The sequence below is a fragment of the Sturnira hondurensis genome, unplaced genomic scaffold (genome assembly GCF_014824575.4).
Source record: "Sturnira hondurensis isolate 20B ecotype Veracruz unplaced genomic scaffold, ASM1482457v3 Scaffold0022566, whole genome shotgun sequence".
NCBI lineage: Eukaryota > Metazoa > Chordata > Mammalia > Chiroptera > Phyllostomidae > Sturnira > Sturnira hondurensis.
Genome location: NW_028095197.1, coordinates 9,804,768 through 9,829,605, shown reverse-complemented (window position 1 = coordinate 9,829,605; position 24,838 = coordinate 9,804,768). Strand labels below are relative to the sequence as shown.

Below are 24,838 nucleotides of genomic sequence, written 5' to 3'. Positions count from 1 at the left end.
GGGGGGGGGGGGTTTTAATNTACGCCGGGGGGGGGGGGGGGGGGGGGTTGATCTAGAGGGCAACGCAAAGTCACCCAGGAAATAGGCAGCAGAGCCAGAACTAGGATTCAGGTCTCCCAGGCCTCGGGCAAGGCCTTTTCCTTTATTACACTATCTCCTTCTCCCTTAGTTCAACTACTACTTGAATCTAGCATCATTTTGACTGGCTTTCAGGGGCTCTAGAGCATTGAATTTCAAACAGTATTGTTAAAAAGTCTACTTCATTTACTCCCGCAGTCATCAAGAATGAAATTGGATGTAAATGCTTCTTCAGATTCTACACACTTGTGCATTTCCCCTCAATAAACACTAACACAAAAACGCCAAAGAAACCAGCTCTTTAGTGTGCTTTAACATGAGCTTACAACTGAAGTCCAATTTAAAAATGTAAGCATACAACTAGGCTTTACCAAAGAGGAACATGTTTATTTCACTTAAATTCTTAAAAATACTTTTTGGCAGTTGTCACATAAAATGTCCTAATGTAAAAAGACTTCATTAAAAAGAAAAGCATGAAAAAAAAAACCGGACCCAAAATGTTAAGATTTTATTTACAAAGCTTCTTTGTTGTACAGAAAGTAGAAATGCTGTTACAATCTTGGTGTAACTGGTAGCCACAACGGCTGACTCGCCAATCACAGCTACCCATGCTACAGCAAGAGTCTTACATGGAAACCTAACAACGCTTACAGTTTTGCTGGGGTGCAGTCCCCAAGCTTGGTGGTGAATTTCCGAAAGGGACTAACTGGAGGAAGGCGGAATGTCACAGGAACTATTCTTTGGCTCTTTGGGTGGGTGGGTGTCCTGGGGTTTGTATCACAGCTACCTTTTTTTTTTTTTTTAAACAGCTACCAAATCCGTATGAGCAGTCCAACCAACACTGAACAGTCCTTTTTTTTTGCAGGTTATTTAGCATCTTAATCATCTTCTCCTTCATCGTCTGTTTCTCTCTTCCTCTTTTCACCTTTCCCGCTTTCTTCCTCCTCTGCACAATAACAAAAATTCACTTTGAGACAATTGAAAAGGCATACTGCCTAGGTTATTGCTAATGGAGGTAAAAACAATGAATTTTTTGATGGTTGAGAGATTAAAAAAAGATGTCAGCTTGATCTGATAGGTTGTTCATGAACAAGTATTAATTTTTAAAAGCATAAATAGTGACCACAGAACCAAGAAGGGCAAGCATCTCAAATCACAGCCAAGTTCAACCAGTTTTTTCAATTTAAGTTGCAGTCACCCAAATGTTTCTTACACTTGCTGGTCCAATGAAACATTAGCAGTTATTAAAATACATAGCAAGGACTTTGGAGTTAGCCTGTTTTTGACCCATGCTCACTAACAATTGACCTTGGGGCAGGCCGCGCAACCTCTTCCCTTGAAGCTGTTTCCTTGTTCTTATAAAATGGAAACAATGGTACTGACTTATGGTGTTATTCTGAGGATTAAATGAGATAACACAAAGTATGCAGACCTAAACATGGCAAGACTCAAACTGTAGCAAGTCAACACTGACTAAAAAAAGATGACTTAGACCCCTTTAGGTATTTCAGACACAGAGGCCTACATAGCATTGTCAACCAATAAAAATTCATGGCTATTTCAATTAAATTGACTAAATCCTTGTCAAATTATGTCCCCAAAAGCTCCGTGAAGGCAGAAATCAGGTCTGAATGAATGAATGCTCTATCAGTGTAAAGTTGTCTAGTGCCTGGCACAGAGAACAGATACTGAAAACCTTTGAACCAATGGGAAGCACAGCAAACAACCTGGTACTCTAAAACCTACACAAGCACGGGGATCTGTACTTACAGTGAGTAAGAAACAGGTGTTTCCTGGGTTTTGGTTGGGGGTAGGGGCAGGAATAACAGTGATAAAATGGGAAGGTGCTATGTATATGTCCTGTAAAAATTATGACCCAATTACAACTTTTTTAAAGGAAAGAATTCAAAACACAGAAACCTCAAGCCTGGCAATAATCCAGACAATAAGGTCTAAACACAGTCTAAGTGCGGGGGCTGGAAACCAGGCCCCCGGCCCCCCAGACAGGCACCCCCAGTCGTTGGCTGTAGGGCAGGTGGGTGGCACTGGGGCAGACACACTGACGGGGCTATCTGTCCACAGAGAGAGCCCATGAGACCACCAGGGCAAAGGGCATTTTATTTTCTCTGTGGTTCCAAATTCTACATTAATGGACACCCACCCCCGACTGTGACTTTTAACTAAGGAACGAGGTACACGCATTAGACCCACCTTCATCTTCATCTTCATCCTCATCATCTTCGTCTTCATCAACCTCTCCATCATGTCCAAATTCTTCTTCCTAAAGAATGGTAACGGCATATCATTATTACAATTCATTCTGCCAAGCTGAGAAGTACAAAAACTAAATAATTTCCCAACAAATGTAACAATCCATCAAGGAGAAAACGTTAATCTTATTTTTATCTAGTTTAATGTACTGAAATGGTTTTCTTAATAAATTTAATTTAAATTTTTCTTTGCAAATTGCTTTTCAGAAGCATTTTATTTTCCAGACATGTTTAATTAGTATATAACTTTAAATGAATTCAAGAAATGACTTAAAAATCTTGAATTTCAAAGCAGGTTTGGACAAAGACTTCTACATTACCACTGTTATAAAAAGCTCCTCTCAGCAACTCAATTGCATTAAGGACCTATGAAAATTATACAAAGTGCTCAGACTTATTTCTGCACTAAAACCAACATGCTTGTTGATGACATCTACTCTAATTCCTCGCCTGTTTCTATAAACCTCCTTGAGGGTCAAAGTCAAGTGACTCCTCTCTCCTGTCCTTGGGTGGCATTACCAGGTGTCCCATTAAACTTGCCTGCTCCCCCAGGGCAGGACCCCATTCTTAGTCAACACCGCACCCTCCACGCTCAGCATTCAGTAAGCATTCCACTTGGTATTTACTAAAAGGGGTGGGAGTTACAAGAGCTAAATGAATCAGGCTGGTATCAGACTATTCACAAGAACCCTAATTTCTTCAGGAGGCCTTTCCCTTTCTTCCTTTCTTCTGTTAAACTAATTTTAATTAGGAAGCAGGGCAGCAGAGTGGCACTGACCTCCCCACTGACTTCATCTTCATCCTCTTCCCCTTCTACATCTTCGTCTTCATCTTCATCCTCTTCATCATCAAACTCTTCCTCCTCACCATCCTCATCCTCTTCATCCTCCTCATCTTCTCCTTCTGAAAACAGTCCAAAAGGAACTCATAAATACCGCTGATGTCCCACGGGGTACCATGGGGTACACCTGCTAAGGTGCTGGGGAACTGTGGGCTGGTCCACAGGACAGACGCCGGGCTGCAAATGTCAGGGGAAACCATGAACCGAAGTCACCCTATTTCTCCCAAGCCGCTGTAGCTGTACCTCGGTCCTTTTGTCCAACAGGGTCCCATAAAATCCGAACTCCAGGACTCCTGGGAAACTGGATGTACATTAAAACACTCACTAAAGAAGTGGTACGGTGTCTGTCATTTGATTCCAAGGAAGGAAGGGGTAGAGGGTAAGGTGTATGTGCAAAACAAGATCAGCTACAAACCAGTACTTGTTGAAGCTCGGTCATGGGAACACGAAAGTTTTGTTATTATTTCTACCTTTGTCCATATCTAAAATTTTCCATAGTAAAAAGTTAGAAAAATAGAAACAAAACAAAGAAAAATCCTTCTGAGGTAAGGGTACCACTACAAAGTTTCCAAATGGGGAACTTGCGAGATCCCGCCGATGGGCAGGAGGGGCAGGCTGAGAAGCACCGCCACCCTCTGTGTCCCTGCCATCTGGCAGAGGCCTCCAGCCGGGCAGGTCTCACCTCTCCAGGTGCTGGAGCTTGCTGTGCCCCTCCTGCCTCCTGGCTTCTGAATGCTCTTCCCTTTCTTCTCTGCTTGGCTAACAATGACTTGACCTTTGGATCTCAGGTAAAACTCACTTCCTCGGGCAGAGATGCCACACCTCCTAGTCCCAGCTCACTCTCACACAAGCACCTGGTGTTTCTCCATCACCACACAGTCTGCTCACTTGTGGTTAGTTAGTTAGTTAGTTGTGATTACTTAACATTCTCTTCTTAGTAGACAGTAAGCTCCAAGCAGACAGAACCATGTGTGTGTATGTGTTTCTTTTTCCCTTTCAAAACTGTTTTCCAGTGTCTGGCATATAGGAAATGCTCAAATTATTTGTTGCCCTGACTGTATCTTCACCCACCGAAGAATTTCCTTTACAGGCTCCTGGCAAACGGGGCTGTTGAACCTGTTCAAATGAGTTCCAGTAGACACCAAGAGGCACGAAGTGCTTTTAGGAATAACTGAGAACCTGTGGTGAGGGGAACAGTGACAGAAATCTTCGGAACCAGGCGAGATGTCCTAATCTATGTCCATGTTACCCCCCCTATATCCTACCCTATCTTTTTGCCTTGTTTCAAATCTCCTGCAAAACTGTAAAAAGCTTCCTGAGTTCTGCTACACCAATAATCGCACCCCAGTTGCCCAATCGTTTTCCTCCTATGCTTTTCTTTTCTTTTCTTTTTTAAAATATTTTATTTATTTATTTTCAGACAGAGGGGAAGGGAAGGACAGAGGGAGAGAAATATCAATGTATGGTTGCCTTTCATGAGTCCCCTCCTGGGAACTGGCCAGCAACCCAGGCATGTGCCCTGACTGGGAATCGAACCGCGATCGTGTGGTTCGCAGGCCCGCGCTCAATCCACTGAGCTATACCAGCCAGGCTCCTATGCTTTTCTTGATCATTTGTCTTGTGTATTTTTATCTCTAAAGAAGAGAGATAATCACAAATTATGCTTCAACATGAAGTACAGCACAAGGAATATAGGCAATAATATGGTAATAACCACGTATGGCACTGGGGGTGGTGGCGGTAATACATTTATGGGTGGGACTCACTTTGTAAATTATGTAAATGTCTAACCACTATGCTGTATACCTGAAACTAATATAAGAATAATACTGAATGTTGACTTAACAGAAAAATAAAAATTAAAACAGATCATGGACATAAATATAAGAGCTAAAACTATAAAACTCTTAGAAGAAAAAATAAAACAATGCTTCACATACAGCAATACTGCAAATTCCAGCAACATCAGAAATTGCTGAATACATTTCCTTCATGCTGACTGATGTGAAAACTAATCACTCTGCTTCCTCTAAGCCACTTGGAGGCGAGAAGTCATTTCTGCTAATACTGACTCACAGTAAACGCGTCACTGTGCAAGGAGAGCACAAGCTGATCCAGAGGATATTTTGGGCAGAAAATATTCAAAGATTATTAAAAATAACTAAGTGTAAAAAACCTTGATCAAATATCAAAAATAAAAACTATATTCTAATTCCATGTTACAGCCAGATATTATTTCCCTTATTAATGAAAAATGGACTCTAACATATAGTACTTTGAAATCATTACCTTCTTAAACCAGTCACATAAAAAGCAGGAAAGCTACTTCATTTATTTGGATATCACATGTATCAGGTACCCCGTGAACAGAGGAAAAAAGCCCCTACCCAAGAAGACAATCACAGCATAGCTGGAAGGAACAAGAGTATAGCAGAGTGACAAGTGCTGTGAATGAGGTAGCAAGGGGGTGTTCTAGCATGCTCATGAACCTAACCTCTCGCAGGTGTCAGAAGTCTTCCTGGAAGTGTTGACAAAGGTGAGTTTGCAAGGATAAGTAAGCAGTAACCAAGACAAGGGAACAGCTAGGAGAAAGTCAGAGGACATGAAACAATGGCCCTTTCAGTAAACTGTGAATCACAAGGACTTCAGTGAGTTGCAGCCGTCTATGATCTCTAGGCTTGAAATCCAACACATTAGCTAACAAACCATTTTTAGGTGGAATCACCTTAAGGCTTCAATATCCCAAGAGCTTATTTAAAATTAAGCAGAGGTCCTAGCTCCAAGTGTAACCAATGCCTATATGCATGGATATGAATTATTTTTCTCAACAGCAAGAACATTCGGCAGCTTTATCAGAACCCTTGAAAGGCAGACATAAGGCTCACTACATGTTACAGCCAATCACCTTCATCATCTTCTTCTTCGTCCACACCATCCACTTCGGCATCTGAGTCAGGAGCTTCTCGATCCTCTCTGTCATAGCCGTCCAGGTAGGTCAGCTGGGGCAAGAGCTTGAAGACGCTGTCTCGGTAGTCATTCAGGTTAGTAACCTCACAGTTAAACAGATCCAGGCTCTTCAGACATTCCAACTTTTTCTGAAGAAAAGGACCAAAAAACACACCTCCTAAACCAAAGGAACATAACAACAAAACCCTTCTCCTAAAGAGGTAAAATTCTAGGCTTGTATTTTATTAGCTACTACCCACTCGGCCTCATACACAGAAAACCATTCAAGTCCTTTGCAACCTTTGTAGTAGAGGCCACTCGGTTTTTAACTAGTCCTTCCCTCTGCATCCCCTTTCCTCAAAGAACTGTCTCCTCCCGGCAGCATTAGTCTCAGGAAACATGAAGTCGAAAAAGCAGTTATTAAAACTGGATCTTTTCACACTGTGAGACAAATCAGAGCATTTAATAAATTTGTTTGAAAACTGAGTTTAAACATTTGAGTTATCAAGTGGCCAATAAGAACTGACTGGGTATCGAGCATAGTCTTCAAAACTCTGGGGTAGTATGGAGAAAAATACAAAAACAAAGACTCAATCAACCAATCAACCAACCAACTCAGGCTCAAAGTGCCTGAGATTCCTATGTGGGGACACAGATGTGAACCACTGCAGGACGAAATACAAAAACCACAAAGTGTGGTGGTGCAGAGATTTTCTGGGAAGATGGGATCCAATACAGGCTGGAGAAAAAGAAGGGAAACTCAGAGTTCAAACCTCAGAAACAGAGCAACATGATGCTCTTCTCCTCCTTCAGAATTTTTGGGGAAATGTTTGACACCATTACCAGACTTTTCCATGTAATGTTCTTCTGATGTCACCACACCTCCAAACTTTTTTGTGATACCTCATTTGTTTGGAACCTCCATTTCATTTATCTGTAATAGTTAGGGCCTAAAAGCTTGGCCCAAGAAAAATCTTTCTGAACAATCAAAGCAGACAAGAAAATTTCCAGGTATTTTACTCAGATCTTCATCTGTTAAGACATCAGTATATTAGTACTTCAACCCCACAATCTATTAAGTTTTGATTAAGAGTGAATTAAGAGACTGGGAGGGCAGAGGTATTATTACAAGCAAGTGAGAGAGCAGCAGGCAGTGACAGCAGACCCTCTTAGGGAGAAGAAGAGAGGGTACGAATGCATAGAAAGCAAACCCAAAGTGCTATGTAGCCTGGCATCTTTTAGAATAGGGGCAATAGGCCCGGAGGGCATATACTACACAGCTTCATAAACATAACTTTTAATCATTCTAAATCAAGAGAAAAGCTTGGTATTCTCTAAGAAAAAAGAAATACAAAAATAGGAAGAGGCTCTCTGCATGAAGTTAAGTTGCAAAAAATCCATGTTGATGTTTAAAGGCTTTGATGCTTTATTGGGAACACCATTTCAACATCCACAAGGACCTGAGGAGAAATGCAGACTAAACAAAATCTTGTCTTCAGGACTTGAGAGATCTGTGTTTGTCTGCTGGCCCATTCCGGCCCACTGCCTGTTTTTGCAAAGTAAGTTTCATTCAAACACAGCCACTCATGTGTTTATATATTGTGTATTGTTTCTTTTGGGCTACAGTGGAAAAGCCGAGTAGCTGTGACAGAGACTGGTGTGGCTGACAAAGCCTAAATGATTATCGTGCCCTGTAGAGGACAGTGTTGCTGACCCCTGCACTTGCAGATTCGTCATCTTCCTGGTCAAACATGAAGTTCCCACACTTATTTTATTTTCACTGAGCAGCCCTTGGGAACGCAGAGAAGAGTTACAGCAACAGGAAACGGTACTCCTCAAAACACCAGCGTTATGTAAGTCAGTCCCCTGGGGTCTTCAGAAAGCCGTCCCCAGCCCTCCTCAACGTGGGGAGAGCTTCTTTTACCGAGTGTCGCTTTCAGATGAGGTTCCCCAGTGGGCAGCCCTGACCTCCAGAAGCCCAGGTATGAATTCTCACCCAAGAGAAGACAATGCTGAAATGCCACCCCAGACAACTAGCTGGCATACTGGGAACTCTCTTCTCTTCACAAAAAGGTTAATTCTATACCAGCTGGGGCATAATCACAATTTAGGTAGCTTTCCCAAAAAGGCACAGTCTAAAAATTCATTGCTCAAACTCACTCCCCAGGAAAGGATGCATAAAGAATGCACACACCCCTGATTTTTAATGTTCTACAGTGCCCCAAGCCCTTTCTCTGGTTCTCTCAACTATCTATCCCCTTATGCAGGGCCTCCAAGGCTCTCCTGTTTTTAAAACTCTTATGAATCTGTGATATTTTTTACTACTTTTGAAAAAAAGAACCATTATAATTCACACATGCCAAACAGTATGCTAGAAAACTAAGTGAAAACAAATAAACAACACAACCAGTTTTAGTACCCTAGAATTGTTTAAAGTAGTAACATTACACTTTAAGGCTCCAAATACACTACACACAAATAATTCAGGATCCCAATGTAATGTCTAAATACTGCTAAAAAAGATTCACAACTCTATCATATCATAAATTTGGCCTAAAATGAAAAGGCTAGCCATAATAAACATTAAACATTTGATTAACAATAATTTTGCTTGCCTTCTTAGAATTTAGAAGGGCTTTGGGGGATGGTTTGGATGGCCCAGGTCTCTTAAAAAAGGTGTCCAAGGAAGTTTGAATTGATGCCTTCTTTGTCTCTTGATTAATATCCCTGTAGCAAGCAGAGGCATTCACAATCATTGCAGTGACTCGTAAGAACTGGGCTCAATGCAGACGGTGTTCAAAATGTATGTGGTTAATGAGGATGAGGATGGTGTTTTTTCCCCACTGAATACTTTCAGAAGTCAAAATGGACCCAACACTTCCCCCCTTCACCTTCGCCTACAATTTTATTTTATGCCATGTTCTAACTTCAGAGGACCCATTTAGCACCTCTAGGAATCTGAGCGGCAATTTCACAGAAGGGTGGGAGCGGGCTTTTGCAGAGAGTCCTGGCTGTGCAGGCCTGCAGCTTTCTCATTGGCCAGCTATGTGTGACTCTGGACAAGGGATTCAGCCTCTCCCAAGCCTCAGCTTCCTCATGTGTAAACTGAGGGGCATGCTATTTCTATCTACTTTGTAGAAATTTTCCTTGAGGTTACCAATGACATAATACACATAGAGCATCCACTATAGTGTATGACAGATCTTCTAAAAATGGTAACTACAACGATTATTTCTCATTCTTCCCTGCCCCAGGGAACCGAGACTTTCGCAGCTACCACAGGGCCCTCATACATCACTGACCAGATCAGGAACACCCAAGCAAACAGCCCCCCCACCCGTGTTTGCCCCTGCTCTGCCTCTGCATGCTAGGGCACGGAAAAGGCTTCTGACGAAACACCAGAGAGGACTCAGGCTGCCAGAAGAATTAGGCAGAAGCCAGTGATACAGCAGGGAAAGGTACTACCTGGTACTGTTCCAGAAAAAGAGGGTTCCCATGCTCATAATGACCCTAAATTGACAGGCCCGTTATTAACGCAAACAATAAAGGCTTAGTGTGGTTACCTGACTGAGAGACCCTTGGCACTTCACTTAGTGCTGCTGTTGGAACAGTTTAGGTCAACTTGGGTATGGAATAAATTTGCAGATAAAAAAAGAACAGGTCCCAAGAAGAGTGCAAAGAATGGTGGACTTCGATTTGAATCCCTGTTCCTCCATTTATCCTGTGACCAGTGAGTATTTGTTTTCTAAATTGGGTTTCTCTACAGTCATTCTCTCTTCGGTAGCTTATATGAGGATACAAGGGTTGGCTCGTTAACATGGGCCAATGTTAATGTCCACCAACACTATGAAACTCAGTAAATAAACAAACAGTAAATGTTTATTTAAACACTGAAAATGGGGATTGGTGTGAAAGAACAGAACTGGTAAGAACGAGGGAGTCTAGCCCCGAGCAGTGCAGCTCAGCTGGCCGGGTGTCCTCCCACAAAGCAAAAGGTCGAATTCCGGGTCAGAGCACATGCCCCAGCTTCGGGTTTGGTCCCCGGCCAGAGTGAGTTTGAGAGGCAACCGATCAATGTGTCTCTCACACATGGATGCTTTTCTCCCTCTCTCTTCTTCCTTTCCCCTCTCTCTAAAAACAAGCAAACAAAATAAACAAAATCTAAAAAAAAAAGGGGGGGTCCTAAGTATCTGGGTATGTCTACCTACAGCGGAAAAAAAGAGGGTAAAACTGATGGAACAAAAGTGAGAAAAGGTTCCTACCATTTATGAGCTACATACCGCCCACTTAATGAAACACACACATAAAGCGCTCAGTAAAGGATGATTATTACATCTACACTGGAGCAGCACCTCAGTTATTAAGAGGGAAAAGACCCTATGATTCTGACAGGAAATCCTCTTCACTGAAAGAAATCATAACTTAACTCTATCTTTCCTTGAGATACTAACAGAACATTCTGTAAAACTGATGTGACAGCCACTTATACATATGCTGTGACATCAGAAAAGACAGACAGCAGAGGATCCTCTCACCCTCTGGGTTCTGCTCTTCTGGATCCCGAAAGGCAGTTCTTATCTGTGTATAACCCTCTCCCAAAGGCTGTCTGGAAGTTAACACAAACACTGACTTCATGTACATCGTGTTAGCCTCATTAAAATGGAATCCTGCCTGCATGCCCAATTTATAAAATTTCGTATTTAGGAAAAACAGTCATTTAATAATCTTGAATTCACAGAAATTTCCAGATGCTAGCCAAAAGAACAGCCAGTGGGTCTGCCCCGTACCCTGCATTAATTCCTGCCCCCAGAAACTCTTTTCTGGACACTACAACTTCCACATAGGCTGGACCCCCATTAGCACAGCTTCCCAACTTATGAAGCAAATTACATCCCCTTATTTTATTCTAAGAACTCCTACATGAGGTAAGTAAGGTAGGGATTATTATACTGTTTCATGAGTGAGGAAACTGAGGCCCCAAGAGAAAAGAAGCAATTTGCCCAAGGTCACACAGCAAATCTATAACCCACTGCACTTGAACTTAAACTTTCCATAGCACATCCCAGTACATTAGACTGAGGAGGACTTGGGGGTTCCCAGGCAAAACTCTGGGCAACTGTAAGTAGCTAGAACACAAGACCAGGAGTTCGGAGACCTAAGATGTACCGCAACTATCTCTGGACTTCTATTCCATCTGTAATTCAGATATGCCACTCAACACAAATAACTTTCTATAAAAGTACAGAATAGCCCAGCCGGTCTCGGGAAAAATTACATGTTTAATTTATTAAACATGTGAAATTTTAAAAGGACAAAAAACAAAAAGAAAGAAAGAATTCCCCTTTGATAGAAGCTACCACAGTATCAGGCATTCATTTGTTATTTTCAATAATTTCCCTTACTATAAAGAAATATGAAAATGAAAATGACCAATAAGTCCTGGTTTCCAAATTCTCAATTACTTACCAAGGGTTCCAAGGTACTGATATCTTTCAGTTTATTTCCACTTAAATTTAGATGTGTGAGATTTGGAAGTTTTTCTGCCAACATGTCCAGACTTCCACAGATTCTATTGTCACTGAGCTCAAGCTGCAAGAGAAAATGCACACGGCACACACACAAATATACACAGGAGCACATGTCATTAAGGCTCTGAAGAGCAGATAGTTCGTACACACCACGGTCAAAAAATCTGTTTTTATTAGCGCATATCATTCATTTTGCTTGATTGAGCCCCGGTAAGTGGTTTACAGACACCAGCAATATTCTGGGGCAGGAGAGGCAGGACAGGATTGAGAAGAGTTGTGTTTTCTCAACCACCGACTAATTTTAACAGTTTGCTTGAGAACTGGCCCCTAACATCAGTGAATACATTTTCTAACCTAAAAAGTGGGTCAAAGCAAATTAGAATTCTTTGAGAAGTGTAATGCTCTATACTTGCCAGGAAGGGTAAATGGTTCATGCATTCTAAACAGCTGATTGTGTGTGCCAAGCCAAGCTCGCTATGCCCACTGGAAACCTAACCTGGCTCCGCACAGTGCTGACACATTGTGGAATGCTATGTCGGGAAGCCACCAGGGAATGTTGCTATTTAGACTACAGTGGTATAGGCCCCAAAAAGTCCTTACAGAAGGCCCATGACCTCAGGAAAGGCAATGGGGCAACAGCTTCAGGGTAGCTACAACGAACTCCCTGGAGGCGGCTTCTTGTATAAACCTGGCCTTTATAAGAACCTACTCTAATTTCTTAGCAGCAGATCAAGTAGCATGCAAGTGGTGTGCCAATGAAGGAAATGAGCCTTTAGTAAGGAATATTAGAATCTTAGAATGAAAGATACTGGAGCCTGGAGAAATTAGATGGTCATGAGCATTTAATTCAAATTCTTTATTTTGCAGATGAAAAAACTTAGGCCATACCACTGGTTTTAATCCCCTATTTTAAGCACCAAAAACAATGGTAACTGTATCTAACCCTTACTTACAAGTACTTAAGTGCCAGGTACTATTCAAAGCACCAGAAATACAGGTGCGGACAAAAACTAATTTACATTGTATGGAAAATACTACAATAAATAATAATACAAGAATAAATTCAGTGTTTTGCATATTCACAACTGTAAACCTACTTCTGCCCACTCCTGTACATGAAACTCAGCCTTATAATAATCCCACAGGGGAAGCAAAATTATTACTCCCTCTGATAGATGAGGAAAACGAATTATAGAAAGACTATGTAACATGCCCAAGAGCACACAGCTGTTATAGTGGTGGACCTATGATTTGAAGCCAGGCAGGCTAGTTTCAGAAGAATCTATGCCTTCTGCACTATGCTACCTACATACCTTGAAGAGCATGAACACATCATGTAATTTTATCTATGGCATGCAATGAAATAAACCTATGATGCAGAATAGAGTAACTTCTAAAAATTTAAATAAACTTAAATACTTGCTGAAAAAATCAGTTTAAAAACAGCTGCTCTGACCAGTATGGCTCAGGTGGGCATAGTCCCACAAAGTCAAAGATCCCCAGTTTGATTCCTGGTCAGGGCACATGCCTGGGTTATGGGTTCAGTCCCTGGTCGGGGCACATACAATTGCATCTCAATGCTTCTCTCCCTCTCTTTCTCCCTCCCTTGCCCTCTCTCTGAAAAATAAATAAAATCTTTAAAACAAAACAACAACAAAAAAAACTAGCCTGCTGCTCAGGTATTATTAAATATTTCAGAAGAGGAAAATGTAACATTTCAGACAATTCTTTCCTTCCCATGGGATGTTCTAGTCAAACGGCTTGTCACTGTATAGTTTGTAACTGTTTGTTTGTTTACTCATGAGAGAAAGAGAGAGAAACACTGACTGGTTGCCTCCCATACACCCCTCCCCCCCCCCACTGGGGATCAAACCCATGCCTACGTACAGACCCTGACTGGAATCAATCCCCCAACCCGCTGGTTTGTGAGACAACATTCCATACAACTGAGCCACACTGGCCAGGGTTCATTGTATACATTATAAAATATAAGTCTACAGTCAATAAAGACTCAAGTACTAGCTTTATTGAGATACTATCACACATATGTAATATTCACATCCTTTCAACAAGAATATCTTAGGTAGTAGAAATAAGGCAATCTGCCAAAGGATTAAGTGATATTATTAATTTGAAATGCAAGCAATGTGTAACTCTAAGAAACCTGAGACATTTATTTATACCAAATTTCTTTCATATCCTATTTCTTGCTATAAGACAATCCATGCTGTAGGAAGTAAATAAAGTCCACATCAGCTGTGAGAACATCTATCTGCCTTTAAGTCTGATTCATGGATATTTCCATTCCTTGCTCACTAATTTTACAAGTGAACTGATTAAAAGAAGACTTCAGAAGGGCTTGATAAATCCTCTCTATCAATGATCATTGATACTTTCTGAATAAGTCTGATAGTACACAGACCATAGCAGTTCAGGAAAACGTACTGGGATGCTAAGAAAGCACAACACGAGACACATACTACTACAATCTATTAGCATCAAGTTCACGTGGACAGATGCTAAGAAGCCACCAGTTGTTTAATGGGCTAACCAGAGCTTCCAGTGTCACCAATAACCCATGCGAATAAGAAGGACTAACTCCTGAATCACTAAAGAACATACTCATCAGAAGACAGGAAAAATTCACCCATTTAAATATAACAGGAGTCGTTTGTATAGGAAGCAAGTCACCCTGAAACCCATGAGGGCTGTCTGAGCATTTATTACCTAAATAAGGCAAACAAGTAAAAAGCACCTCTGGTTTTTAATTCATGTGCTCAGGAAAAAACAAGTCCCTCTCAGGACTCAGAAGCAAACTACAGGAACAGCATACCAGCCCTCTGCTTAAATTTGACCACACCTTTGTTTAGACAATAAAGTGAACACCTAAACAGTAAAGAATTCTGCAACACCTACATGACCACATAACTTTCTGTACGTAGCAAAAAAGGTACTGGGTTAGGAAAAAGGAGATACAGAGTCTAGTTTTGGCTCTAGCACTAAGCACCTTTGCAGGTAGCTTTAAGCAAATTACTATACCTTTTTAGGTCTACTAGTGTGCCTGTAAAAGAAGGTGCTAGGCTAGATCAAAGTTTCTTCCAGTTTTGACTTTCTGGGGTTCGGTGACAGTTAAATGTGCAAGGACACGAAAAATGTCTCTCTCTCTCTTTAATTTAAAGAAGGGGGTTGGAGGTGGATAGTGACTGATTTGCAATCAGACCAATGAAGTGCTAACACCAGACCACCAGCTAAGAAAGGGAAATACAGTAGTGTCATTACAATGAATTCTTATAGTAAGTCACAACACATTTTAAATGTCTAGTCATTAAAAATTATGCAATGGGTTTGAATTATCATAAAGACTATAAATCTGAAGTCTTTACTACTTAAACTCACCCTTAATCAATAAATATAAAACATGAAAAGTGGTAGGCACTTGTGTTTCCTAAACCAGGGCACACTAAGAATGAAATGCATCCAACATTGTAACAAATTTATAGTAAGTAATACATTATTCACAAATTAATTATTCTTTGTAACTACTTTTTATTTAGCATCCAACATCTATTATTTCCAAACATCACAGCAGTTCTGTAAGGCCAGGTGGTAACACCAGTTTATAGGTGAGGAAATTGAGCCTTAAAAGGATTAAGTAACCTGCAGAAGATGACCCACCAAGGAAACGAAAGAGCTGTAATTCAATCCCAGATATGCCCAGTTCTAAAGGCCATGTGCTTTCTGCTCCACTACATGCTTCCTTATATGTAAAATCATGCATTTTCCCCTCATCAGGATGGTTCCCTCTTTTACTGTTAAAGAAAAAGCACTTACCTTTTTCAATTTTGGTAGTTTGGGGAGATTTGAAACTGAAATCAAGCCTACATTTATTAAACTGAGGAACTCTAGGTTCACAAATTCAGCTGTTAAGCCCTCAATTTTTCCATCATTTGATTTGCAATTGTCCAGGACAAGTTCTCGAACCTGTGGATGACAAAGGAAAAAGAAAAAAGGACAAGCTTTCAAAAACACACAGAAAACAAACAACAACAAAAAGCAGAAACACCAACCATAAATACCCAGCAAAACACCCATATATATAAACAGCCTCTACTTAGACCTAGATCACAGTTATAAATAAATGAAAAATGATTAAGCCTTTAGTAACAATATACTAATAGATACCAAGGGTGGAATGTTACACCGTGGTATAAATAAAGATTTAAATTCTTTCCTTTCCAGAGACAGAAACTACAGTTCTTAAGATGTAAGTGAAGAAACCGTATCTCTCCTATTCCTTTTCCCAAGCCTGTTCTCCAAGGGGCAGCTCTGACTACAAACGCTGAGTGAAGAAACCCCTCGCCCTCCACCTCAAGGCCCAGGAGAATGACACAAGGAAAGGAGTGCTTTGCCTCTCCTACCAAGATCTCAAAGAGGTCTGGCAGCACCACACACGTCCACTGGTGGTTTTTATTAATCTTCACTAAGATCACATTGACACTAGGAAGGGATCAAGATGCCAAGGCCTTAATTCAAAACAAAGACCAATTTGGGTTATATGGGAGAATGATGGGGGGCGGGCGGGGCGAGGGAGAACTGTCAGACATTAAATTAGGTTCCTTTTTCAGACCAAAAAATCTCCTTCTTTTGAGGGCCTGAAATTCAGAACTCAAATTCATCCAAGAGTGCCACCATCTGAAGATTTTGAATACTGACCATTTAACAGTCTACTGTATGACTACTATACTAACCCTTATTGCCACTCTTGCTGTGGTTGACTCTGAAACTTGCAACTTTTTAAACACGTTTTGATCAATTTATAGTGATGCAAATTAGTTTTAACCGCCAAAGCCGTTCATGCAGTGAATCTACCAAGTTTAATAACATCAATCAAGTGTATATATGTGTGTATACACTGAGAGAGAGAGAGAGAGACAGAGAGGAGAGAAAGAAAGAGAGAGACAGGAGCGGGAGGGAGGGAGGGAGAGAGGGGAGGGAGGGAGAGAGGGGAGGGAGAGGAGGGGGGAGAGAGAGGGGGGGAGGGGGAGAGGGGGAGAGACAGAGACAGATAGAGAGAGAGAGAGAGAGACAGAGAGAGAGAGAGAAAGCAGAGATGCCCATAGTTCTAAAATGACGAGCTAGGGTGTTAGTACTGGCTTCACCCTCCCTCACAGAATCCAAGGATCCTACTCCAGCAATTGCTATCACTTATGGAGAACTTACTATTCTTCATACCACCCTCCCCTGCTACACAGAGAAGGAAACAGATTTATAGAGTCAGTGATAACCCACAACACCACAACTTCTCACTTGCTTCTTCACTACTTCTCACTGCCCTGCCTCTGCCTGCTTCCTCCTCAGAAGCCCTGGTTTCATTTCGGTCAGGACGCATGCAGTCCTACACCTTTTTACTTTCCTTCCTTCCTTCTTTTCTCTAGATACCTCTGCTGTTCTTCCTTCTTCTGATGAAAATTTGCACATGTGAAAACCTAACAGGTCAACTGATGAGAGCCAGGCTCTGGGGACAGACGCCTGGGCAGAATCCTGGCTCTGCCACTTGAAACCCATGTGACCTTGGGCAAGTCATGTAACCTCTCTGTGCCTCAGTTTCCTCATCTGTAAGGTGGGAAAATAGTGCCCACTTTATGGAGCTGTGGTACAGTAGTGCTTGAGACACAGTAAGTGCTGAGAAAGGAACCTGTGGGAAAGGGGGTAGGGGAATGACAGTGACCTTTGCTGTCCACTTTATTCCCTTCTATGCTTTTCTTTTACAAGCAGGTATTTCTTTTGTATTAGGAAAACCCCAACCAACCATAGAGAACGTGACTTGGAACGGCCACCCACCTAAGTAGTATATTGAGACACCACTAAGATGGTCCCGTTTGGTTTGGGGAAATTTCTATGACTCTATCTTACAGAGAAGGCAAAATTATTACACAGAATGACACTAATATGCCAGAAGTCAACTAAGGAGGATTTAGAGTTAGCCATATTGCCTCTTAAGCCATTTTTCCTTCCTGCTCACTGGGTGAAATCACCTTTTGGACAATTTCTCTCAACTAGTAAAATTCTACTGTAATGAAAATCATCAAAAACTACCATAAAACGCCCTGGCTGGTGTAGCTCAGTGGACTGAGCGCGGGCCTGCAAACCACACGATCGCGGTTTGATTCCCAGTCAGGGCACATGCCTGGGTTGCAGGCCAGTTCCCAGCAGGAGACTCACGAGAAGCAACCATACATTGATATTTCTCTCCCCCTTTCTCCTTCTCTCCCCCCTCTAAAAATGAATAAAAAATTATTTTTTAAAACTACCATAAAACAATTAAATGTTAATTTATGAATCAAGAAGAGGAAATTAGAAGAAAAAATGTTAAAGTGGTTCTAATTTGCAGGTTTAGCAAATGAGTATAGAAGATGACGGAGAGGAATTGAGGTTCTGGTTTAGAGAAAGGGGAACCATTAGCAAGATGGAACTAAGAAAGGAACAGCTTGCTGAGGGATGTGTAAGGAATTACAAAAGGGACACCAAGCTTAAGTTTCCCAAGGGATGGCCATAAGAAAGGAAGGAACCCCAGGCAGACATGTGGGTTTGGAGTTCAAGGGAGGTCTGGGCTGTAAATTCCCTATTCAGGAGTCATCAGGATGCAGACACTAGTGGAAGGGTAGAATCCATAGGAAGAAGACAAAAAGGATGGAATCCTAGGGATGCTGCAAAGGAGACTCGAGAAGAATCAGGAGTACCCAGGAGTGAAGCACGAGCTGGAAACACCCAGAAAGGCTTATGAAATAAGGTACAAGTGATTGAAAAAATTAGAAAACTTAAATGCCCATCAACAAGGGATTCATTTCCAGGAAAAAAGTACAGAATGCATGTTATTATTTACATAATATATCACATTCACTTTCTTATATGTATATAAAATCTCATAGGAATCACCTCTCAGGGAGAGAAAGGGAGTGGCTGGGAGACTTTTCTCTAGAGCCTTACTTTGTACTCCAATGATGAGACTATTAATCTATGTTTAAAAATAAAGACAAAAAGCCCCGGCTGGTACGGCTCAGTGGCTTAAGCACCAGTCTGTGAACCAAGGGGATGCCAGTTTGATTCCCAGGCAGGGTAAATGCCTGGGTTGCAGGCTGGGGAGCTGGGGGGGGCACACGAGAGGCAACCACACACTGATGTTTCTCTTTCTCTCCCTCCCTTTCTTCCTCCCTTTCCCTCTCTCTAAAAAGAAATAAATAAAACCTTCCAAAAAATAAAATAAAGGTTAAAAAAAGTCACTGCTAAGAATACTGCATGGGGTGGCAGGACTGTAGGGGATTGAGCAGATGATACAACGAGAAAACCTGGATATATACCTACTTTCTGATCATAAGTATAATCACATTAACACAAAGCATATTACACTGGGGGATGGGCTGGGATGGGAGTAAAAGACAGAAAACTGTACTTGAACAACAATTAAATAAATTTAAAAAATACAAAGCATATTAATGTTTATCACTATTGATATTTTAGTATATTTTTTCAGCCTTTGTATATTTTTAATATAGGTGAGATAAAACTACGTAACTTAGCATACTTTAAAATAACAACCCTGAGTATCTGTTAATAGCTAAATAAATGAAAGTGTATGGATGTACCATGAATTACAATCTTCCCTTTAGAACAGTTCCAGTTTTCCCTATTATAAATAATGCCATAGTACCTTTTCGTGTAAAACTTATGTAATACTTTCCTCACAATCTATTGCTAGGTGAAAGAGTATACCATGAGTTTGTTATTGAGTTATGAGTTCTTTACTTAAAATGGCAACCAACCCCTCTTTTTAACAGTTTTTTATGACCTTTCTTGATATTTGAAAATTCTAGGTATTTGCATTTATTCACCGTTTTCTTGAGGATATTTTTTTACCCTAATGAGGAAAAAAGCACCCCAAAAGAAGTATCAACAAAAAACCAGACAAGCCATAAAATACAAATCATCAGTAGACACTTAAAAAATTGTTTAACTACAAGTAATACAAATGCATATTAAAACTAACGTATGTTGGGTTGGCCAAAAAGTCCATTATGTTTTTTTTTTTTCAGAATGATGGTTTTAGTAGCACTTAGTTATCTTTAACTTCATCGAAACAATTTTGTTAGACTGTATTGTGACAGCTGTCACATCAGCATGCATTTTATAAAAAACATCAAAATTGGTTAATTTTTTGTTTTTTTAAAGATTTTATTTATTTATCTTTAGAGGGGAAGAAAAGGAGAGAGGGAGAGAAATATCAATGTACGGTTGTCTCTTGTGCATCTCCTGCTAGGAACTGGCCTGCAACCCAGGTATGTGCCCTAACTAGGAATCGAATCACGGTTATTTGGTTTGCAGGCCTGTGCTCAATCCACTGAGCTACACCAGCCAGGGCAAAATTAGTGAATTTTTGTGCAGCCATTTTAATACTGAAGATGGAAGCAGATACACAACTGAAACACACAAAAAAGATCAGTGTGGTGTATGGAGAAGGGGCTGTGACTAATCAAATGTGTCAAAAGTGATTTGTGAAGTTTCTTGGTACTATCGACATTTTGGCCCAGTAATTCTTTGCTGTGGGGCTGCCTTATGCACTGGAAGATGTTAGCAGCACCCCTGGCCTCTACCCACTAGAAGACAATAGCAGGAGATAGCTGACACACCCAAAATATCCAAATCAATAAAGTTACTGGTGAAAATGAAAAATGTCTCTAACATTAACAGACTTTTGGGGCAATCCAGCATCATTGTACTATTGTTGGAGGAAGGACAGTACTTCCTGTGCAGAAAACAACTAGAACAGGCAGTTACGAGTGAGCCTGTAAGTGAGAGAGCAAGAATTTCAGGGAACACACACTGAGATCTTTAATTTTCTCTATGATCAGGAGGCAAGAGAATTTACTGGGGTGCATAGGGCAAAGAGAAGGCATGTCCTTGCACTTTTCCAGGAAGGCTGAGGATGTAAAGAATAAAGAAATGTGCTACCCCAGAACAGGACTCCAGAGGCACAGTAAGAGGATGGAGCAGAGTGGGAATTACTGCAGAAAGCAGAGACCACAGGAGGGTCCCACTGAGTGTTGTGCCCAAGTGTGACAGGCCTGGAGCCATCTAGCCTGTCTGAGGTTCTAAAGAGGACTTTAGTGAAAAGGTTATCTTCTCTCAGGCACTGTGTCAGCATTTGAGATAACTAAGACCATCCACTCCCTTATTCCTAAATAATTAGCTGGCCTTCTGCTCAAAAATAGGCAGTTTTAAGTTTTGGGGTCAAATTCACTCTTCTTCACACCTTTTCACACCTTTCCAATTAAACTAGCCTTTTCTCAAACATTAATTTAAGGTAAATAAGAATTAAAAATAAAAATCCATCAATTCCTATTCCAGTGTCCCATAGGGGCTTAGACTGTGAACCACAGGAACTGCTTGGCTTTTAACTTTGGGCAAAAATCTCAAACAGAGCTAGTATCAATGCTAGCTGTCCCTAGATGCATAATAACGAAGTGCTGGTACCAACAACTTGTGTTGTGTGTGCTCTGTTCTAGGTTTGTTCAATTTGTTCCCAGAAGTAACTGACAATACAAATATTTTATACAAACTATTTCCTATAGTTTGCCAGCCTATATGTTTGAATGGTTAGCACCATTCTTCATGAAGATTTTCAAAAGCCATCTTAGTCATTTTTTCCACTGTGAGAACACACCTCTGTTATCAAGAGTTGTTTTGGACTTAGAATTCTTCCTCTTTCCCCAAATGACTGAAGTCTTAAGGATCCCAGAGGCCAATTCAACCTCTAAAAGGTGGCCCAGTACAAACACGAAGAGCCATGTGACTAGCTGAGTTTGGTTTTAAAAGAGTCATGCTGGAATTTCTCATTTGCCAAAAGGATGATGCTTTTGTGCAAAAACACTTAACTCCTCATAAATTTCCCTTCAAAACCCAACCATTTTTTTCTTCCCAAAAGCCTTCAGTTTAAGGTCAAAGCTTTCGTCTTTTCTTGTAAGAACCTAACTCCTACTGGCCTCGTCTCCATGTCAGAGTCCTCCCTCACAGCCTCAGCTGGCTCTGTGACACTCTCAAGGCCCCTAACTGCCCCAGTGCAACAGGCACCCCTAGGGTCTGAGGCCTCAGGAGGGGGGCTGGGCTGCTGTCTGGTTCACACTGCTTTGCCAGGTGCTAGAATACTGCTGGTACTCAAATATCCGTTTAATGAACCCCTGGATTACTGTAGGCTGGTGCTGCCCAATCCAGTCTCTACTAATCAATTGCAGCTTTTGAACACCTGAAATGCGGATAGAGCAACTATCAAACTGACACGTGACTGGCCTGTCTTTAGCAAGCGGGGAAGGCCTAAGTTGATTACTTCCAAAATTAACACTTGCACATATATGTACTTTAAAAAAACAATATATTAGTTACCTCATATAGGAAGAAATTCCATATACTAGGAACAGCAGCCCAGTTATTTCCCATTGGGAGCAACACTGCTCTTAGTAGTTTTTTTTTTTAATTGTCAAGTGCTGTAAGGTTTTCTCTCCCTTAAAAAAATAACCTTTTTAATTGAATTTATTGGGGTGACGTTTGATAATAAAATTATGCTTTAGATGTACAATTCTATGTAATACATCATCTGCATTGTGTATTGTGTTCACCACTCGAAGTCAAGTCTTACTTATTTAGTACTTTAGAGTACTTTAGCTTGCGCACAAAAAATTCAAGTTCTAGATTTGAAAACACTTACCACCATGTGCGTACTTTTCTTTTAGAAATTTTGGCTAAATTTAATCACTCCACATTCTATTTATTTACAACTACCCAGAAATAACGTAAGCGCCTTAAATTAACAACTCAAGGAGTTTCAGTGTGAAGAAGCTTAACCCTTCAATGTACTAGCACGTGGCCGACACAAAATGTCTGACTGATGAGCCGAAGGGACGACCATGGTCCAACCTCAACCTTAAAACTGGGGGGCGGAGGTACTTGCCGAGATGCCACGCCCTCGAATCCCCCAGGGGCGCTTCGGGTGACCACGCGTTTCGGCGCCCCCAACCTCACTTGTTGAGACCTCAGGGATCCAAAACTTCGTGCATACCAGGTAAACCCTGGTTGAATTTCCACAAGTGGGCAACTTGTTGTCCGCGGGTACCTGACTGCACAAAACGCACCCATCGCTCGCTGGACTGGGGCGGGGTGGGAGGACTTCCCCCGGTCTACCTGCGGCCAGAGAGCGCCACTCACCGACGAGGGGGTCTGGCAGAGGCGCGGCCTCCTCGAGTGGCGGCCGGGAACCGTGGCCCCGCGGCGGGCCGCGGGAAGCCGCTCCAGTTCGCGGGGAGGGCAGGGGTGGAGAAGAAACAGGCGATTCTTAAAGGCCCACCCGCCGCTCACGCAGCCGGGGCCCCCGAGTGCAGGCCGCGGTGGGCCGCACTATACACTTGCGGGGGCAGAAGCCTCCGGGGCCCGCCGGCACGCCCGGAGCCTGGCCCGGGCGCAGCCAGCCGCCTGGCATTGCCTTTTTAAGAAGGGGGGAGGAGGAGGAGGACAGAGCTCTCCGGAGAGAAGATGAGTCGGCGACGGGGCGCAGGGCTCCCGCCAGAGCCAGCCGAGACCCGGCCAGGAAGGCAGAAAACCAGAAGAGCTCCGCCTGGGGAGCCGCGGCCCGCAGCCACCGCCGGGGGCGGGCGGGCAGGGCCAAGCCCGCAGGCCGGCTCTGGCGACGGGTGCCGGCCAACATGGCGCTGTTTCGGCCTATGGCGCGCCCCGGCTGGCGCGAGGAGCCGCCGCCCGCCCACACCGAGGGGCCAGCCTCCCGGACAGGGGGCCCGGGCTCTGCCGCCGCGGCGTGGGAGGGATGGCGAAGCCGCCACCACAACGGCTCACCCGGGCCGCCCGGGACCGCCCTGGAAGGCTAGGAGTGGGGAAGGCCCGGAAGGCGAAAGGGAAGCAAGAGACGGGTGAAGAAAGTTTTATTTTTAGTCTTGAAGAAATGGCGGGAACCGCGTCCTTTTTTCAAACTTGGCCTCGGGAGGGGCGGCAGTTGCGCCACCTCCGCCGCTCGGGCTCGCCCCTCCCCCGCTCTGCGCGGGCCAGGCCGCGCCCGCCTAAGCCCCCTGGCACCCGAGGGGGCTTTCCACCCAAATCCGAGGCAAAAGGCGCCCTCCTCGCCTCAGGGCCCCTGCCCTTCGGCCCGCCCGGCGCCAACCGCGAGGCCAGGCTGCGGGAGCCATCCCCACACTCCGCGCTCAAGCCCCTTCCCCGGCCGGCCCCGGGGCGCGCGAAGCCCGGCCTGGACCGCAACGGGCCCAGCCCGGGATGGCCGCGCGGCTCCCGGGCAGGCCCGGTCCCAGCCGGGCCGCGCATCCCGGGAGGCTGCAAACATGGCTCCCAGCGTTACACAACCTCCTCCTCCCTCCCTCGCCGCCGGCCACTCGCACACACGCTCCTCCGGGAACAACCCCGGCGGACGAGGAGCTCAAAGTTTGCTTTCCCCCACCCCACCGCCTTCCCCGGAAGGCCGCGGGGGCCCGCGGACGCCAAAGAGTTAATCCCCGCGCGCTCGCTCCCCCCTCCCGCCCGCTCGCCCGCCTTCCCCGTCCGAGCCCGCGAGCTGCGCCCTTCCCCGCTCCCGGGCCAGAGAACCCGGGGCCCCGCAGGTGGCCACCATTACATGCAAGTCATCGGAAGGAGAGGGCTCCCTAAGGGGACTCTGCTTACAGCTGCCGGGGTCCGGTTCCTCAGCTCCAGGTGGATCCTCCTCTTCATGTCCATGTTTCCCTCTTCCCCCCTCTTCAAACTTAACTTTCCGCGGCGGGGGCGGAGGGGGGAGAGGCGTCCCGGCCTGCGCAGCTAGGACCGTCGGAAGGGGTCTGCTGGCGGCAGAGGCCGGCGGCGCGGTCCTGGGCAGCGGGCGGCGTGCGGTCAAGCGAGCGGAGCCCCCGGAGCCAAGTTACTCACGGGAGCGGAGAGAAACCATGGAGGGAAAAGGGGGCTGGAGCGCAGCGTTGGTCTCACTACCGCCTCCTCCGGCCGCGGCCCCGCACTGCGCTTAACGCGGCGACGCGGCGCAGGCTGCTGCTCCGCTCGACTCGGCCCCGCGCGGCGCCGCTCGACTAGGTGGCCGCGGTTGCACCAAGGATGGGGCGGGGAGACGAGGCGGGAGG

General features: G+C 43.7%; 1 protein-coding gene across 1 annotated transcript; it reads right to left on the bottom strand.

Moving 5' to 3' along the window:
- Positions 1 to 571: 571 nt before the first annotated feature.
- ANP32B (acidic nuclear phosphoprotein 32 family member B) lies at positions 572 to 24,780 on the bottom strand. The gene is made up of 7 exons (XM_037035686.1): positions 24,393 to 24,780; positions 15,495 to 15,644; positions 11,602 to 11,724; positions 6,095 to 6,284; positions 3,127 to 3,251; positions 2,290 to 2,359; positions 572 to 1,024 (listed from the first exon to the last, which is right to left on the bottom strand). Exons 1-7 carry the CDS (start codon positions 24,444 to 24,446, stop codon positions 957 to 959), a joined length of 780 nt encoding a protein of 259 aa, XP_036891581.1. The 5' UTR covers positions 24,447 to 24,780; the 3' UTR covers positions 572 to 956.
- Between the last annotated feature and the right edge of the window lie 58 nt (positions 24,781 to 24,838).

Excerpts from the sequence above, each read along its gene's own strand:
- ANP32B (XM_037035686.1), bottom strand. The coding sequence starts at position 24,446 with ATGGACATGAAGAGGAGGATCCACCTGGAGCTGAGGAACCGGACCCCG. Across the intron at positions 15,645-24,392 it reads GGAACCGGACCCCGGCAGCT|GTTCGAGAACTTGTCCTGGA; the intron begins GTAAGCAGAGTC and ends TGTCATCCACAG. Across the intron at positions 3,252-6,094 it reads CGAAGAAGAAGATGATGAAG|AAGGAGAAGATGAGGAGGAT; the intron begins GTGATTGGCTGT and ends GACTGTTTTCAG.